The sequence below is a fragment of the Mustelus asterias genome, chromosome 21 (assembly GCF_964213995.1).
Source record: "Mustelus asterias chromosome 21, sMusAst1.hap1.1, whole genome shotgun sequence".
Classification (NCBI taxonomy): domain Eukaryota; kingdom Metazoa; phylum Chordata; class Chondrichthyes; order Carcharhiniformes; family Triakidae; genus Mustelus; species Mustelus asterias.
Window position 1 is genome coordinate 4,937,202 of NC_135821.1, and position 18,045 is coordinate 4,955,246.

Consider the following 18,045-nt stretch of genomic DNA (forward strand, 5'->3'; position numbering starts at 1 on the left):
GATTTAGAAACACTAACACAACACTAACTTTAGAATTTTGATTTGATTTATTATTGTCACATGTATTGGGATACAGTGAAAAGTATTGTTTCTTGCGCGCTATACAGACAAAGCATACCATTCAAAGAGAAGGAAAGAAGAGAGTGCAGAATGTAGTGTAACAGTCATAGCTAGGGTGTAGAGACAGATCAACTTAATGAGAGGTAGGTCCCTTCAAAAGTCTGATGGCAGCAGGGAAGAAGCTGTTCTTGAGTTGGTTAGTACATGATCTCAGACTTTTGTACCTTTTTCCTGACGGGGTGCGAGGGGTCCTTAATTATGCTGGCTGCTTTTCCGAGGCAGTGGGAAGTGTAGACAGAGTCAACAGATGGGAGGCTTGTTTGCATGATGGACTGGGCTTCGTTCAGAACCTTTTGTAGCTTCTTGCGGTCTTGGTCAGAGCAGGAGCCATACCAAACTCGGGCGGCATGGTGGCACAGTGGTTAGCATTGCTGCCTCACAGCACCAGGGACCCGGGTTCAATTCCGGCCTCGGGTCACTGTCTGTGTGGAGTTTGTACATTGGCCCCGTGTCTGCGTGGGTTTTCTCCGGGTGCTCGGTTTCCTCCCGTAGTCCAAAGATTTGTGGGTTAGGTTTATTGGCCATGCTAAATTGCCCCTTAGTGTCAGGGGGACTAGCAGGGTAAATACGTGGAGTTATGGGAATAGGGCCTATGTGGGATTGTGATCGGTGCTGACTCGATGGGCCGAATGTCCTCCTTCTGCACTGTAGGGATTCGATTCTATGATTCTAAGCTGTGATATATCCGGAAAGGATACTTTCTATGTCGCATCTGTAGACATTGGTGAGAGTCGTAGTGGACATGCTGAATTTCCTTTGTCTTCTGAGGAGATGGAGGCCTTGGTGGACTTTCTTAATTCTATCTATTTTTTTATTTCTTAACCATTCCAAATGTTAGTAAGTAAATCACACCAGGTGTTATGGTGGCCTTTCAACCTCTGACCCCAGAACATCACCCTGAACCACAGTGATGTTCCCACTAGACCACCATCTCCACCCATTCACATACTGTAGATCCAACCCAATGACAAACAGATACTGGATTAACACCGCTTAAATGTACCTTGAATGAAAAGTATACTCGACCACCTTCATCCTCTCAACACTATCTTAGAGTCAAATTCAAAATAGAATTCCCCCTTCCCTGAAAATGAAGACAAGCCCCGGAGCTCCTAATCTCTGGAAATTGCTGAAGCCTCAATCACCTCAAATAAGAAAACAAATCTCTAGTTTTCTCACAAATTCAGCCAAGTTGGATAGGGAGCAGCTGTTCCCTTTAGTTGAAGGGTCAGTTAACAGGAGACACAAGTTAAAAGTGAGGGGTGGGAGGTTCAGAGGGGATTTGAGGAAAAGGCTTTTTACCCAGAGGGTGGTGAGGGTCTGGAATGCGCTGCCTGGGAGGGTGGTGGAGGCGGGATGACTCACATCCTTTAAAATGTACCTGGATGAGTACTTGGCACGTCATAACATTCAGGGCTATGGGCCAAGTGCTGGCAGATGGGATTAGGTGGGCAGATCAGGGCAGTTCATGCGTCGGTGCAGACTCGATGGACCGAAGGGCCTCTTCTGCACCGTAGCATTCTGTGATTCCTCCAGTCACTGCTTTGCAAGCAAAAATATGTAACTATTAAGTTTAAGAGAATTTAAACAAAACATTTTTGAAGAGAGCTTGTTAATCAGTAATCAGATAAAGTAACTTTCAAAGTTCAGATTGGCTCACCCACCTGCTCAATTCATTAACTCACACATTTGTGGATTGTTTGCTCGAGGTGTGTCAGTAGCCATGTCTATGTTCAATGTTATAGGCTACATTCCCTTTTTAGTTTCCTCAAAAACCTACTGTTGATGTTTTGTTTGCTCTTCAGCCGCACGTTCCTGACCTACGGACACCCGGTGCGGAGGGGAGAGGGGGGAAGGACGAGGACCTCCTCGTGAACCTGCGCCTGGGCCTGGCAAAGCTTGCCACCTACAGGGTCCAGGCAGCGGTTGGCTGAGGGGGTCGTCCAACCTGACTGTCTGCCCATCTACCACGGCTATATTCGTGGCCGGGTGTGACTGGAGAGGGAGCATGGGGTGTCCGAGGGCACTGTCAACGCCTGCCGTGCCCACTGGGCACCACAGGGACTGGGGTGCATTATTGACCCCTTTAATCACATTTTAATTTGATGTTTTAAGTTTCCTTTCCGTTTTGTCTTTTGTTTTGGGCGGTTCCCCTCCTTTTAGGGAGCTGCCCCTTTTGAGTTGTCCCTAAGTTAATTTATTTTGTTTATTTGGCTGGAACACGAAAAGATGTCCCCTCCTTTTTGGGAGCTGCCCCTTTTAATTTATCCCTGAGTTAATTTGAGACAGTTCACTTGGTTTGCCTAAAAGATTGGTGGTTCCCTCCTTTTAGGGAGCTGTTTCTTTTGAGTTGTCCCTGGGTTTATTTGATTTTGTTTATTTGGTTGGGGAAGAAAAGATTTCCCCTCCTTTTGGAAGCAGCCCCTTTTAATTTGTCCCCTTGTTCATTTGAGCTCGTTTATTTGGTTGGCCAAGAAGTTTGGCTGTTAGTTATTTGATTGGCTACCAATAACTATCACTCTTATCTGTTATGCAAATGCTCACTGGTCCACGTGTATAAATGTGTCGGTTCTCACTATCACAATAAATAGTTAGAGTGATTAGGTCTACCTGGGCGACTGTCTTGATTATTCAAACACCCAATAGACAGTAAAATGGCTTCCCAAGTGTGTCAGAACGACCACAAGGACTGTGAGGATGCTGTTAACAAGCAGATCAACCTGGAGCTCTATTCCTCCTATGTTTATCTCTCCATGGTATGTAGTTTTCACTTTGTCTGAGTGCCTTTTATCTCATGAGCTACCCATAACTTTGGAAGTGTAGATACTTCCTAGTTGCCTTGTGTATTTGTACCTCCAATGAGTTCTTGTGCTGCCTCTTGCTGCTTGTAAGGGTATGGGTTTGAATGGAGGTTTATTCAAATTCTTGTCACTTTTAGAACTGCCTTGTGATTACAATTAATAATACTGGATAGCTTAACTAGAGAATTAGTTTAGGATAGGGTGGCACAGTGATTAGCACTGCTGCCTCACGCCCCAGGGATCTGGTTTGATTCCTGGCTTGGGTCACTGTCTGTGTGGAGTTTGCACATTCTCCCTGTGACTGTGGGTTTCCTCCGGGTGCTCTAGTTTCCTCAATCTGAAAGATGTGATGGTTAGGCTGTGCTAAATTCTTCCCTCGGTGTACCTGAACAGGTGCTAGTGTGGTGATTAGGGGAATTTCACAGTAACTTCATTGCAGTGTTAATGTAAGCATACTATGACACTATTCATCAAACTTGAATCTGGAGTCAGTAGTCATTTTGCTTTCCATTAAGAGGAAACCTTAACTGTCTGGTTCAGTTGCCAATTGACTAAATTGGTCATGTTAGCTGTTGCATATGCAACATAATGTTTCTACTATGAAAGGAATAGTCATTTTTAGAAGATTTGTCAGGTACACTCTTCCTGTGGGGGAGCACTTCAGCAGTCACTGGCATTCAGCCTCTGATCTTCAGGTAAGCGTTCTCCAAGGCGGCCTCCACGACACACGACAGCGCAGAGTCGCTGAGCAGAAACTGATAGCCAAGTTCCCACACATGAGGACGGCCTCAACCGGGATGTTGGATTTATGTCACATTATCAGTAACCCCCACAGCTTGCCTCCTGGGCTTGCAGAATCTCACCAGCTGTTCTGTCTGGAGACAATACACATCTCTTTAACCTGTGTTTAATGCTCCCTCCACCCACAATGTCTGTACCTTTAAGACCTGGCTGGCTTTAGGGATTCTCATTCTAATCTGTATTCTGTAACTTGATTTTGTCCTGTGCCCTGTTTGAGAGCACATTTCCACTCTATCTAACGAAGGAGCAGCGCTCCGAAAGCTTATGTTATTGGCTACCAAATAAACCTGTTGGACTTTAACCTGGTCTTGTGAGACTTTTTACTCTGTATCTACTTTGCCATGGGGATTATTTGGCGTTGTGGATGATTTTTATCCTGGGCTAACTTCTATTCTCTCCTCAGTTCTGTTACTTTGACCGGGATGATGTTGCCCTGAGTCACTTTGCTGAGTTCTTCAAGGAGCAGTCACATGAGGAATGGGAACACGCTGAGAAACTGATGGAATTACAGAATAAGCGTGGAGGCAGAGTCATCCTGGAGGATGTCAAGGTATGCTCTTAACCTCCCTTGACTTGTACTGCTTAGTGTTGGTGATTTGGGATTGGGAGAAAGCTTGTACTTTTCCAATCTCTCTGCAAAAGAGTCCATCAGGAGTTCTTTAACTGCTCCATCAATGACCACCCTTCAATCATTAATGTCATGAGTGGGATATTTCCTATTTGTGACTCCTCAGGTACTCGAGCAGTCCAGACCCAAATGCAGCAAGACCTGAACAACACCCAGACTTGTGGCAAGGCACATTCATGCCAGGAAATGATCATCTGCAGCGAGAGAGAATCTTACCATCATCCCTTGATATCCAATGGTATAACATTACAGAATATCCTATTGTCAATATTGAGGATGACCATTGATCAGGAACTGACCAAAACCTACAAGAGCAGGTCAGAGGCTAGGATTCCTAACACCTCCTGACTCCCAAAAGGCTGTCCACCATCTAAAAGGAACATCAAGGAGAAACGCCCAACCTTCCTGGAGTGCTGCTCTAATAACACAAGAAGCTTCTCCATATCCAGGAGAAAATAGCCTCCTTGATTGGTTGGCAGCAGTATATATCAACTTGTTGTAGGTAAAAAACCTCTGACACTATTAGTGGTTCAAAATGCAGTGTTTATTTTCACAATTGTGGGAGAAGTGAGGTTCCTAACAGTGGACCCAGGCCTTCTCATCGAACACCAGTAAGAACAGAGTTTATATATGTCCCGGGCCCTGCCCTCATTACATTGCAATTCTCTAAGATGTCTGTCATTGTTCATGGTGAGATTCTTGATGTATTAGCAGTATCTTCCTCTGCGTAGTTTGTTCGATCTCCAAGGCCACGATTGTTCGTCATTTATATCCTTGAAACAACATCACCGGTTTTGCACAAACAAGTTAACTAATCTACATACAGGTTTGTATAATACTTTATATCAGGATAAGATGAATAACGTATGATGAGTATATATATATATGAATCTATGGTTATACAAAGACAGAAGGCATACATGTCAACTCCATCGTGTTAAACAAAGGTACATAAAAATGGAGACTGTTTAGCTTATTTTGAGCTGGGTTAATCGCATTTCTTGATAACAAATGGAGACAGAGGAATAGCTGTTCCTTTTATCTGGCACAGACATGAAAAACACCGAACTCTGACAAAAACATGGACTCTGCAGTGTTCTCAACAAAATCAGAGTTCGGGTCTTAATGCTTAAGTGTGACAAAGTTCATTAACCCATTCCCGACTGCAAACTGATCCTATCTGGTTCACTAATGTCCTTTTAGGGAAGGAAATCTGCTGTCCTTGCCTGGTCTGGCCTACATGTGAATCCAAAGCCACAGCAATGTGGTACACTCAGCTGCCCTCTTGAAATGGCCTAGCAAGCCACTCAGTTCAAGGGCAACTAGGGATGGGCAATAAATGCTGGCCAGCCAGTGACACCAATGTCTGACAAATGAGTTTTTTTAAAAAAACTAGCACTAAGAACTCACCAGCTCCTTGGAGAGCAGCTTTCCAAACTCCCCAGCATATCCATTTAGGAAAAACAAGCAGCTGGAACTTCCGTTCCAAACCACTCGCCATCCTGACTTGGCAGCACAGTGGTTAGTGCAGCTACCTCCGTGCCAGGGGCCAGGTTTGCTTCTGGCTCAGTGATTGTCCATGTGGGTTTCCTCCCACACTAGATGTGGATTGGTCATAACAAATTGCCCCTTCATGTCCCAAGCTGTGTAGGTTAGGGAGAAATGCATGGGGTTAGAGGGATAATGGAAAGGGATCGGGGATGGTGCACACTTGATGGGCTGAATGGCCTCTTTCTTTTGATTTATTACCACCTGTATTTAACATGGTGAAAAGTATTGTTTCTTGCGCACTATACAGACAAAGCATACTCTTCATAGAGAAGGAGAGGGTGCAGAATGTAGTGTTAGTCATAGTGAGGGTGTAGAGAAAGATCAACTTGATGCAAGGCAAGTCCATTCAAAAGTCTAATGGCAGCAGGGAAGAAGCTGTTCTTGAGTCAGTTGGTATGTGACCTCAGACTTCTGTATCTTTTTCTCCAGTGGAAGAGTGCCCAGGGTGCGTGGGGTCCATAATTGTGCTGGTTGCTTTCCTGAGGCAACAGGTAGTGTAGATGGAGTCAATGGATGGGAGGCTGGTTTCTTTCTGCACTGTAGGGTTTGATGGAAATGTATTGCTGTTCCTTTACAATTACTGGGTCAAATTCCATCCCTAACAGCACAATGTACCTTCACTATGTAGACTGCAGTTCAAGAAGCTCCCTCACTGCCACCATCTTGTGGGCAATTAGTGCCTTAGCCAGTAACACCCATGTCCAATGAGTGAATAAGTGTTTTGACATCCCATCTTCTCATTGTCACGTTTGACCCACACACTTGGAGATGGTGGGAGGTGAGATTCGTTTTGAGATGGTGTTTGTGAAGTTGCCCCTAATGTAATCATTAATATGGAATAATCTCTTCCTTGTATTGACATCATTGCTCTGGGCCAGAACACTGGAAGCTGTTGCAGACTTCACTTCCTATGGTTTTGAGGTAGAATTTCTTTCCACAACGCTTTTCTCTTTCAGAAGCCAGAGCAGGATGAGTGGAGCAATGGTCTGGAGGTCATGCAGAGAGCTCTGCAGATGGAGAAGAATGTGAACCAGAGTCTGCTGGATCTGCACAAACTCTCCTCTGGGAACACTGACCCTCATGTAAGTGTTTGATTCTTTGACTGGCATGATGCAATTTCCTGATTGCAGCAAGGTGACTAATATACCCTTACAACCTTCATCAAAATGATGGTTGTCACATGTTTTGGGATACAGTAAAGTATTGTTTCTCGTGCACTACACAAAGCATTCTGCTCAGAACATACGGGAAAGAGTGCAGAATGTAGTGTTAGTTATAGCTAGGGTGCAGAGAAAGATCAACTTGATGTGAGGTAGGTCCATTCAAAAGTCTGGCAGCAGGGAAGAAGCTATTCTTGAATCGGTTGGTACATGACCTCAGACTTGTCTTTTTTCTGGTGGAAGTGTGGGGTCCTTGATGCTACCAAAAGAGAAAATGCTGGAAAATCTTAGCAGGTCTAAGGAGAGAAGAGCTGACATTTCAAATCCCGATGACCCTTTGTCAAAGCTAAAAGGCATAGAAAGTGATTTATGCTGGCTGCTTTTCCAAGGCAGCGGGAAGTGTAGATGGAGTCGATGGATGGGAGGCTAGTTTGCATGGTGGACTGGGCTACTTTCACAACCCTTTGTAGTTTCTTGCCGTCTGGGTTGGAGCAGGAGCCATACCAAGCTGTGATACAACCAGAAAATGTCAAACCATCAATAGCTCTCATCAGTTCACTTTGAGTGCTGTCACTACTTGATGGGCCATTAAATACTACTGACCATGAGTATAATGGTGTGCCAAGCATTGGCAAACCTCTGTGGAAAATTTATTCAATATTACTTTGTGAAGTTGTTGACTGAATAAAAGACACCAATGTAGCAAGAAGCAACCCTCCCACTTTTGGATGTTATCTCGTCATTTGCAACCCTATTTCCAAGGCTCATAGTTCTTTGTTTTCCCAGCTTTGTGACTTCCTGGAGACTCACTACTTGGATGAACAAGTGAAGATGATCAAGAAGCTTGGAGATCACATCGCCAACCTGAAGGGACTGGGAGCCCCTGAGAATGGCATGGGAGAGTACCTGTTTGACAGGCTCACCCTGGGGGAGAGTGACTGAATATGCCACTCTAATTTTGTCTTGTAAAACAAAATGGCTCCGAGCTAACATGTTGCTGGAGATGCTTGTAACTGCCACTAGATGCAAAATAAAAGCAATTGAACATGATTTCAATCAATTTAGTCAAGTTTATAACACTTGGGCATTACATGACTTGGTCTCCATGTGCTAGTGGGTTCCACATTCCAACCACTTTGAAGAAGTCTTCTAACTTCTGTAGGATTAGCAGGGTAAATGTGTGGGGCTACAAGAATATGGCCTGGATGGGATTGTGGTTGGTACTAACTCAATGGGCTGAATGGCCTCCATACTATAGGATTCCATGATTTGGCCATCCCTAATTGCTTTGGTTTTGATTTATTATTGGTATAGTTAAAAGTATTGTTTCTTGCATGCTATACAGACAACACATACTGTACATGGAGAAGGGGAAGAGTGCAGAATGTGGTGTTACATAGCTAGGATGTAGAGAAAGATCACAGTGCAATGTAGGGCCATTTAAAAGTCTGGCAGTAGGGAGGAAGCTGTTAAATGAGTGGCTTACTGGGACAATGTCAAGAGTCAACCACATTGCTGTGGATCTAGAGTCACATGTGGACAAGGCAAACCAAAAGAGAAAATGCTGGAATATCTCAGCAGGTCTGGCAGCATCTAAGGAGAGAAGCTGACATTTCAATTCCAGATGCCCACATTTTCCTCTAACAAAAGGTCAAGATTGGATTGGACACCAGATTCCTAAAGGGCATTATTGAACCAGTTGGATTTTAGACCAATCACTTTCATATTTCCCATTGCTGAGACTAGATTTTCATGAAATGGTTGAATTTGAAGCCCCCCCCCCCCCCCCCCCCCCACACTCCCCATCAAATGTCTTGGTCCATTCTTCTGTGGCTATACATGTCCTAAGGTCTATCGGTTGATTGGCCATGCTAAATTGCTCTTGGTGTCAGGGGTACCAGCTAGGGTAAATACATGGGGGTAAGGCCTGGGTGGGATTGTGGTTGGTGGAGACTCAATGGGCCAAATGGCCTCCTTCTGCACCATAGGATTCTATTTTAATTTAAGGCCCCTGTCATAGAATCCCAACAGTGCAGAAGGAGGCCATTTGGCCCATCGTGTCTCCACTGACCACAATCCCACCCAGGCCCTATCCCCCTGGCAATTTAGTATGGCTAATCAACCTAACCCACACAATCTTTGGAGTGGCCTTGCTGGTGACACCCATGTCTTAAGACCAAGAACACCAGAGATATAGGGCTACAGAGCCAGATCAACTATCTTCAACCAAGTGCAGCTCAAGCAGAATGAAGGCACAAAGGTCTATGGGTACAGATCAAATTGACATCCCCATGTCCATTTGGTCTGTACCCTTCAAGTAAAGCTTCAAGGGTTAGAGATTCTTTTGGGAACTCCAGTTGGTTTAGTTAAATCCATTCTAAATAGATTTTACTACATTTAAAAAAAAATCATATCTGGTATTTAACTTGTCTGCAATGGGAATCTTTGTTAACTAGTTAAGGACATCTTTTCGTGTCCAACTAAATAAACAAATTTAACTTGGGGGCAACTCCAAAGTGGTGGTTCCCTTTAACCAGTTAAGGAAGTTTAATCTTGAACATATCTTGTTTTAGCTCTGAGTAACCTTTCCATTCCATTTATCAAGATTTCTACAGCTGCTGCCTAATTAGAATTTTTTTAAGCTTTTGACAAATAATGGATTTGATTTGACCTCTGTGCAATTGCTGGCCACTCCTACAGTGACAGGCTGAATTGTTAAGCTCTTAAGATTAAGTTTTTATTAATGTATAATAAACTAGAATGGATGGAGGACATTTACCAGTCAATGTAATCTTAAACAGCTTGGCTGTAAAGAAAGTTTGTGCTTTGAAATTATGCAACTTTGACATTATTGCAACTATGAAATTTGTACTTTGTTGCAGCAGCCATTTACTCAAACACCTATCATTGTGCACTCAATTATCTCTGGAATAGCCACTTGAGCTCAAAGTTCCAAGGTCATGAGGCCTACCTTGGGTTACATCACTCAGGCTGTACATACAAAAATTACAGCACAGGAACTGGCCCTCCAAGCCTGCACCGACCATGCTGCCCGACTGAACTAAAACTCCCTACCCTTCCGGGGACCATATCCCTCTATTCCCATCCTATTCATGTACTTGTCAAGATGTCCCTTAAAAGTCATTATCGTATCTGCTTCCACTACCTCCCCTGGCAGTGAGTTCCAGGCACCCACCACCCTCTGTATAATAAAACTTGCCTTGTACATCTCCTTTAAACCTTGCCCCTCACACCATAAACTTATGTCCCTTAGTAACTCACTCTCCCACCCTGGGGAAAAAGCTTCTGACTAGCCACTCTGTCCATGTCCCTCATAATCTTGTAGATTTATACATGGCCGTTTATTTGACACGGGTGCTTAAAGTGAATTTCCTGCAGCGATGGAGGTATATCAGGCATAACTGACACAGGGGAGTGATCGAATCCTTGCAGTGCAGAAGGAGGTCATTCGGCCCATCAAGCCTGCAGTGGCAACAATCCCACCCAGGCCCTATCCCTGTAACCCCTGCTAATCCCCTTGATGCTAAGGGACCAATCCACCTAACCTGCATAATCTTTGGGCTGTGGGAGGAAACCGACGCAGACACGGGGGAGAAGAGTCTGCACAGATGGTTACCCAAGGCCAGAATTGAACCCGGGTCCCTGGTGCTAAGAGGCAGCAGTGCTAACCACTGTGTTGTCTAATGATCCTGGGGACTTTTTGTTAGCAATGAGACTCATCCAGTGTTTCAGATAAATGATCTGCCCTTGTATTATCCATTTTGCTAAATTTGCTTTGACCATGTTGCACTGGACAACACTTTGACTTTGGCCAGCCATTGGTGGCATTGGCCAAAGAAAAGACACTGTACAAATGTGCCAGTAGTCTGTGGGGTCATCCAAGTATACATGCTCCAGCTTCTGTCTGAGACTTGACCAGAACTAATATCGAGATACCTCAGCAACCGTGCCTTTGCCAAAATGAGCAATCTTCTCCGACTTATTTGCGCTTGGAAGTGCACCTTCGTGTACCACATAACCTGTTGCCTAAGGCTGGTGTTACAATGAGTGGGTCCGCAAAAACTTGTCTGATGTTTTCAAGCTTGGATCAAAAACTGGTTACACCCTCCAATACCCGACCTACAAATCGTAAACTTAATTCACAAAAGGGCTCTTCACCACGGTTGAAGGGTGATTGATTTGACAAGCAGATGGCAACTCCATTTACTTCAGGAATGTGAAAGGCTATCTGTGGGGAGGAGGGGGCGGAATGCCAGGTGATACAGGAGTTAGTTTACGAATTCTGCGTAAGTAGTTTGTCCATTAATACACTGCCCCACGCCTCTCTCCCTTTTTTTTCTTGACATATTTTCCTCTCTCCATTTGTTTCTTCATTTTCTGATTGTTTTGCAGAGGGAAATAAGCATTTGGGATAGACTTTCTTCTTCTTCATCTGTGGGACATGGGCGCCGCTGGCTGGCCAAAATTTATTGCCCATTCCTAGTTGCCCGAGGGCAGTTGAGAGTCAACCACATTGCTGTGGCTCTGGAGTCACATGTAGGCCAGACTGGGTAAGAACGGCAGATTTCCTTCCCTAAAGAACATGAGTGAACCAGATGGGTTTTTACGACAATCGACAATGGTTTCATGGTCATCAGTAGATTCTTAATTCCAGATATTTCTTTTATTGAATTCAAATTCCACCATCTGCTGTGGCAGGGGACGGCACAGAGGTGAGCACTACTGCCTCACAGCGTCAGAGACCTGGGTTCGATTCCCGGTTTGGGTCACTGTGTGGAGTCTGCACGTTCTCCCTGTGTCTGGGTAGGTTTCCTCCGGGGCTCCGGTTTCCTCCCACAGTCCAAGGATGTGCGGGTTAGGCGGATTGGCCATGCTAAATTGCCCCTTAGTGTCCACAGATGTGCAGGTTAGATGGATTGGCCAAGCTCAATTGCCCCTTAGTGGCCAAGGATGTGTAGGTTAGGTGGATTGGCCATGCTAAATTGCCCTTTAGTGTCCAAAGATATGTAGGTTAGGGAGATTAGTGGGATATATGTGTGGGGTTACGAGGATAGGGAAGTGGATGAGCCTGGGTGGAATGCTCTTGCGGAGAGTCGGTGCAGACTCGTTGTGCCGAATGGCCTCCTTCTGAACTGTCGGGATGCTATGATCACAACAACTCACCGTGTAAAGAAATCTCCTCACCATGAGTTCTAACAGCAATTCTCTTAAATCTGATCAATTCTAATTACCAACGCCTGTCAATGCAAATTGTTACTCGTTCAAAATCCTTTGTAACTTTGAATGTCTCGATTAAATCTGCCTTCAACCTTCTTTTCTTCAAGGAGAACATCATCTCCAGTCTGTCCACGTAACTGAAGCCCCTCACTTCTGCTTCCATCCTGATAAACCTCCTCCTGTTCCCTCGCCAAGGCCTTGACATCCTTCCTGGAGTCCAGGCTCAGATACAGTAATTCAACTGAGGCCTAATTGCTGAAATTCTTGTTAGTTTTATTTATTAACGGTTGGTTTCTGCTGAGATCCATTTTCATTTATCTTAGCGGAGTCAATTTTCCAAAGCTCTTACGAATTCAGATGGTTGATTGCTCCCCACCTGTAAGGAGCTGTCACAGCCGTGGCCCAGTGGATGTTAAATCAATTATCTCTGCGCCTCTGATGGTTGAGTTTTCACCAAGAGTTTTTTGTTCTTAATCTACCCTTAAGGCTTGATGATTGGAGGGTGTAGCCAGTTCTGTTCTAAGGTATCTTAATGTGCCGGATATTTGGAACGCATTGCATTGGAACTAACATTGGTATTTCCAACATGACAGTTTGATCTTTATTCATCTTGAACATTATCCCCCCCAAGACTACAGTCACCAAATTGGGGAGGCGATGGCCTACTGGTATTATTGCTAGACTATTAATCCAGAAACTCAGCTAATATTCTGGGGACCCAGGTTCGAATCCCGCCACGGCAGATGGTGGAATTTGAATTCAATAAAATATATCTGAAATTAAGAATCTACTGATGACCATAAAACCATTGTCAATTGTCCGAAAAACCCATCTGGTTCACGAATGTCCTTTAGGGAAGGAAATCTGCTGTCCTTACCCGGTCTGGCGGTCTGGCCTACATGTGACTCCAGAGCCACAGCAATGTGGTTGACTCTCAACTACCGTCCAAGGGCAACTAGGGATGGGCAATAAATGCTGGCCAACCAGCGACGCCCATGTCCCACGAATTAATAAAAAAAGATTGCTGTGTGTCTGAAAATCAAGTAAGAGTGGCAGATATCCTTCCTATAAAGGGTATTTATGAACCAGATGGGTTTTTACGACAATTCATGATAGTTATCATAGAATCTCCACAGTGCAGAATGAGGCCATTCGGCCCATCAAGTCTGACAGAGTATCTTACCCAGGCCCTCTCCTCCGCCCTATCCCTGTAACCCTATGTATGTACCCTGCTGATTCGTCGAATCTACACATCTTGGGTCATTAATGGCAATTTAGCATTGCCAAAGTGAATTTCCTGCAGCGTTGGAGGAATATCAGGGGTAGCTGACACAGGACAGTGATCATAGGATCCCAACAGTGCAGAAGGAGGCCACTTGGCCCATTGAGCCTGCACTGACAACAATCCCACCCAGGCCCTATCCCCGTTCCTTCACATATTTACCATGGTTAATCCATCCAACCTACACACCTTGGAACACTGAGGGACAAGTTAGCATGGCCAATCCACCTAACCCGCACACCTTTGGAGTGTGGGAGGAAAGCGGAGCACCCAAGGAAACCCACATAGATACAGGGAGAACGTGCAGACTCTGCACATACAGTGTCCCGAGGCTGGAATCGGTCCCGGGTGCTGTGAGCTAACCACTGTGCCACCGTGCCATAGCTCTGGAGTGACATGTAGGCCAGACCTGGTAAGAATTTCAGATTTCCTACCCGTTTGTGAACCAGGTGAGTTTTGATGACAATCCTACAGTTTCATGGTCAACATTATTGTATGTACAGAGTTGAACATCCCCCTTTTTTCTATAACCGTATCCCTACAATGCAGAAAGAGGCCTTTCAGCCCATCGAGCCTGCATCCGACCCTATCCCCCATGACCAGCATATTTACACTGCTAAACCCTTTGACACTAAGGGTCAATTTAGCATGGCCAATCCATCTAACCTACACATCTTTGGACTGTGGGTGGAAACCGGAGCAGCCGGAAGAAACCCACGCAGGCAGGGGGAGAACGTGCAGACTCCACACAAATAGTGACCCAAGGCCGGAATCGAACCCTGGCACCTGTGGAGAGAGAAACAGAGCCAATGTTTCGAGTCTGGATGACCCTTTTTCAGAGTACTTTCAGGGCTTTTTTTTATTCGTTGGACACGGGCAGGGCGAGCATTTATTGCCCAACCCTAGTTGCCCTTGAGAAGGTGGTGGTGAGCCACTTACTTGAGTCAACTGAGTGGCTTGCTAGGACTTTTCAGAGGGCAGTTGAGAGTCAACCACATTGCTGTGGCTCTGGAGTCACATGTAGGCCAGACCAGGTAAGGACGGCAGATTTCCTTCTCTAAAGGACATTAGTGAACCAGATGGGTTTACCAACCGACTCAAGAACAGCTTCTTCCCTACTGCTGTCAGACTTTTGAATGGATTTACCTTGCATTAAGTTGATCTTCCTCTACACCCTAGCTATGACTGTAACACTACATTCTGTACTCTCTCATTTCCTTCTCTATGAACAGTATGCTTTGGCTGTATAGCGCGCAAGATACAATACTTCTCACTGTATACTAATACATATGACGATAATAAATCAAATGAAGGGTTTTTCCCCAACAATTGTCATCAGTAGATCCCTAATACCAGATATTTTTTATTGAATTCCAATTCCACCATCTAGCCATGGCGGGGTTTGAACCCAGGTCCCCGGGAACATTAGCTGAGTTTCCAGATTAATTGTCGAGCGATAATACCACTAGGCCATTGGCTCCTCTAAGCGTGTAATTCTAAATGTCAGTGAGACCAATTCTCTGTTCTCGTTGGGCAAATTTGTTGCATCTTAAGAAGAGATGAATGAAGTAAAATAAGTGACCAAGGTAGATGGCTGGTGTGGAATTAATGTCAAAATCTTCCATCCTCGTTTGCACATGGAATTTTCCGGAGTAACTGAAAGTGAATGGAATTTTGGCTGGAAAACCAAAGTTTCTGTTCTCGGGTCCTGTCACAGACAAGACCGGATAATCATAGAATCCCTACAGTTCAGAAGATGGCCATTTGGCCCATCGAGCCTGCACCAACAACAATCCCACCCAAGCCCTATCCCCGTAATCCTACCTATTTACCCTGCTAATCCTCCTGACACTAAGGGCTAATTCATCATGGCCATCCCCTCTAACGGGATGGCACAGTCGTTAGCACTGCTGCCTCATAATGCCAGGGACCCCGAGTTTGATACCCGGCTTGGGTCACTCCCCACGGGGAGTCTGCATGTTCTCCCTCCACCCCCCCCCGTGTCTGCATTGGTTTCCTCCAGGTGCTCCGGTTTCCTCCCACATTCTGAAAGACGTGCTGGTTAGGTGCATGCTAAATTCTCCCTCAGTGTACCCGAACAGGCGCCGGAGTGTGGCGACTAGTGGATTTTCGCAGTAACTTCATTGCAGTGTTAATGTAAGCCTACTTGTGACACTAATAAATAAACTTTAAAATTACACACCTTTGGACACTAAGAGGCAATTTAGCATGGCCAATCCACCTAACCTACACATCTTTGGACATTAAGAGGCAATTTAGCCATGGCCAATCCACCTAACCTACACATCTTTGGACATTAAGAGGCAATTTAGCCATGGCCAATCCACCTAACCTGCACATCTTTGGACATTAAGAGGCAATTTAGCCATGGCCAATCCACCTAACCTACACATCTTTGGACATTAAGAGGCAATTTAGCCATGGCCAATCCACCTAACCTACACATCTTTGGACATTAAGAGGCAATTTAGCATGGCCAATCCACCTAACCTACACATCTTTGGACATTAAGAGGCAATTTAGCCATGGCCAATCCACCTAACCTACACATCTTTGGACATTAAGAGGCAATTTAGCACGGCCAATCCACCTAACCCGCACATCTTTTGGACTATGGGAGGAAACCGGAGCACCCGGAGGAAACCCACGCAGACATGGGGAGAACGTGCAAACTCCACACAGACAGTGACCCGAGGTTGGAATTGAACCCAGATCCCTGGCGCTGTGAGGCAGCAGTGCCAACCACTGTGCCACCGTGCCGCCCCTAGCCAGATAAATAAATGTAGCTAAATAAATAGGTGGATAAATTCTACCCCATCCAGTCACTGATGGAGTGAAGGGGCGCGATCTTACCAGCCGTTCACGCCACGCTCCCACTGCGGCGGGGCCGGAGAATTTGGTGGCCAGCATTCACTGCGGCAGGTTGGGAAAATCCTGCCGACCTGGACGCTGGTAAGGTTCGGCCCAGAGCGTTTACAGCGACAGATCTTATTTACAAAAAATAAAACACGCAACAACTAAAGTTTCCATGGTCTGTTTTATTGATAAATCCTTTGAATTACATTTGATGGCAGTGAGTGCTCATTACTGGTTACAGGGCGAGTGATCTCTCTTGGCAAGACATCCCAATGTTACGCTGTTCTCAACATCTGGATTTTAAGACGTATATATCTTGCTACATCTGGGCAAAGGCAGGAGGGGGAGTGAACACCAACAAGGACTTTATGGTCTGTTTCCATGTTGCAGTTCCACATATGGACAGAGAAGGCCAGAAGCGGGGTGGGGAGTCACCTGGGAGAAGGAAGCTCTCAGTCATGCCCTGGACGGCACGTCACATTGTGGGTGAGGAATCTCAAGTACACATCTTCCAATTTTATCCAGAACTGCAGGCTATCAAAACTCAATCATTGAGTATATTCAAGACTGAGGTCAACATTCTTGAACACTAAGGGTGGAATTTTACTGGCACGCCTGCCCCGATTCCGGGGGCGGGCGAGGCTCGGAGAACGGCATTCTCCATTGGCCTCGGGTGGGATCAAATGATCCTTGGGCGGACATGCCGGTACCATTCCGCCCTAAGGGTGGGATTTTCAGGTCCCACTTGCCCCCCGGCGGCACGGTGGCACAGTGGTTAGCACTGCTGCCTCACAACACCAGGGACCCGGGTTCGATTCCCGGCTTGGGTCACTGTCTGTGTGGAGTTTGCACATTCTCCCCGTGTCTGCGTGGGTTTCCTCCGAGTGCTCCAGTTTCCTCCCACACTCCAAAGATGTGTGGGTTAGGTGGATTGGCCATGCTAAATTGCCCCTTAGTGTGCAAAGATGTGCAGGTTAGGTGGATTGGCCATGCTAAATTTCCCCTTAGTGTGCAAAGATGTGCAGGTTAGGTGGATTGGCCATGCTAAATTGCCCCTTAGCATCCCAAGGTGTGTAGAGTAGGGGGATTAGCAGGGTAAATGTGTGGGGTTGCAGGGATAGGGCAAGGAGGTGGGCCTGAGTTGGATGCTCTATCGGAGAGTTGGTGCAGACTCGATGGGCCGAATGGCCTCCTCCTGCACTGTCGGGATTCTATGAATGGGAATCAGGCTCAAGAATCCCTATGACCTACTTCTGCTCATACTTCTTTTCAGTCAGTAAATGTTGGCCAAACGTCTTCTAATGTGTTATAGGTGACAATTAATCATTCCATCAGATTCCGGGACTTGTTTTGACCTTGCTGCCAAATTAGCCAATGAGAGCGTTTCCACAACCCTGCAACATCAATTGCAAAAACAAACTATGGGAAACACGGAGAAGTTTTCTAACAGACATCAAATGATAGAGAATTCTAGAACTGATCAATATTTATTCGGGGGTGGGTCGGTGGGGGAGATGGGAGAATGCTTGTTGAGAAATAGATATCTCTGCGTTCAGGGTGAGAGGTGAAGGATTGCTGTTGCATTCT

At 45.5% G+C, this 18,045-nt stretch overlaps 1 protein-coding gene across 1 annotated transcript; it reads left to right on the forward strand.

The window, feature by feature from the left end:
• Nucleotides 1-2,639: 2,639 nt before the first annotated feature.
• LOC144509024 (ferritin heavy chain B-like) lies at nucleotides 2,640-8,003 on the forward strand. The gene is made up of 4 exons (XM_078237281.1): nucleotides 2,640-2,876; nucleotides 4,126-4,272; nucleotides 6,858-6,983; nucleotides 7,848-8,003. The coding sequence occupies exons 1-4, from the start codon at nucleotides 2,775-2,777 to the stop codon at nucleotides 8,001-8,003; spliced, it is 531 nt and encodes a 176-aa protein (XP_078093407.1). The 5' UTR covers nucleotides 2,640-2,774.
• The last annotated feature ends 10,042 nt before the right edge of the window (nucleotides 8,004-18,045 follow it).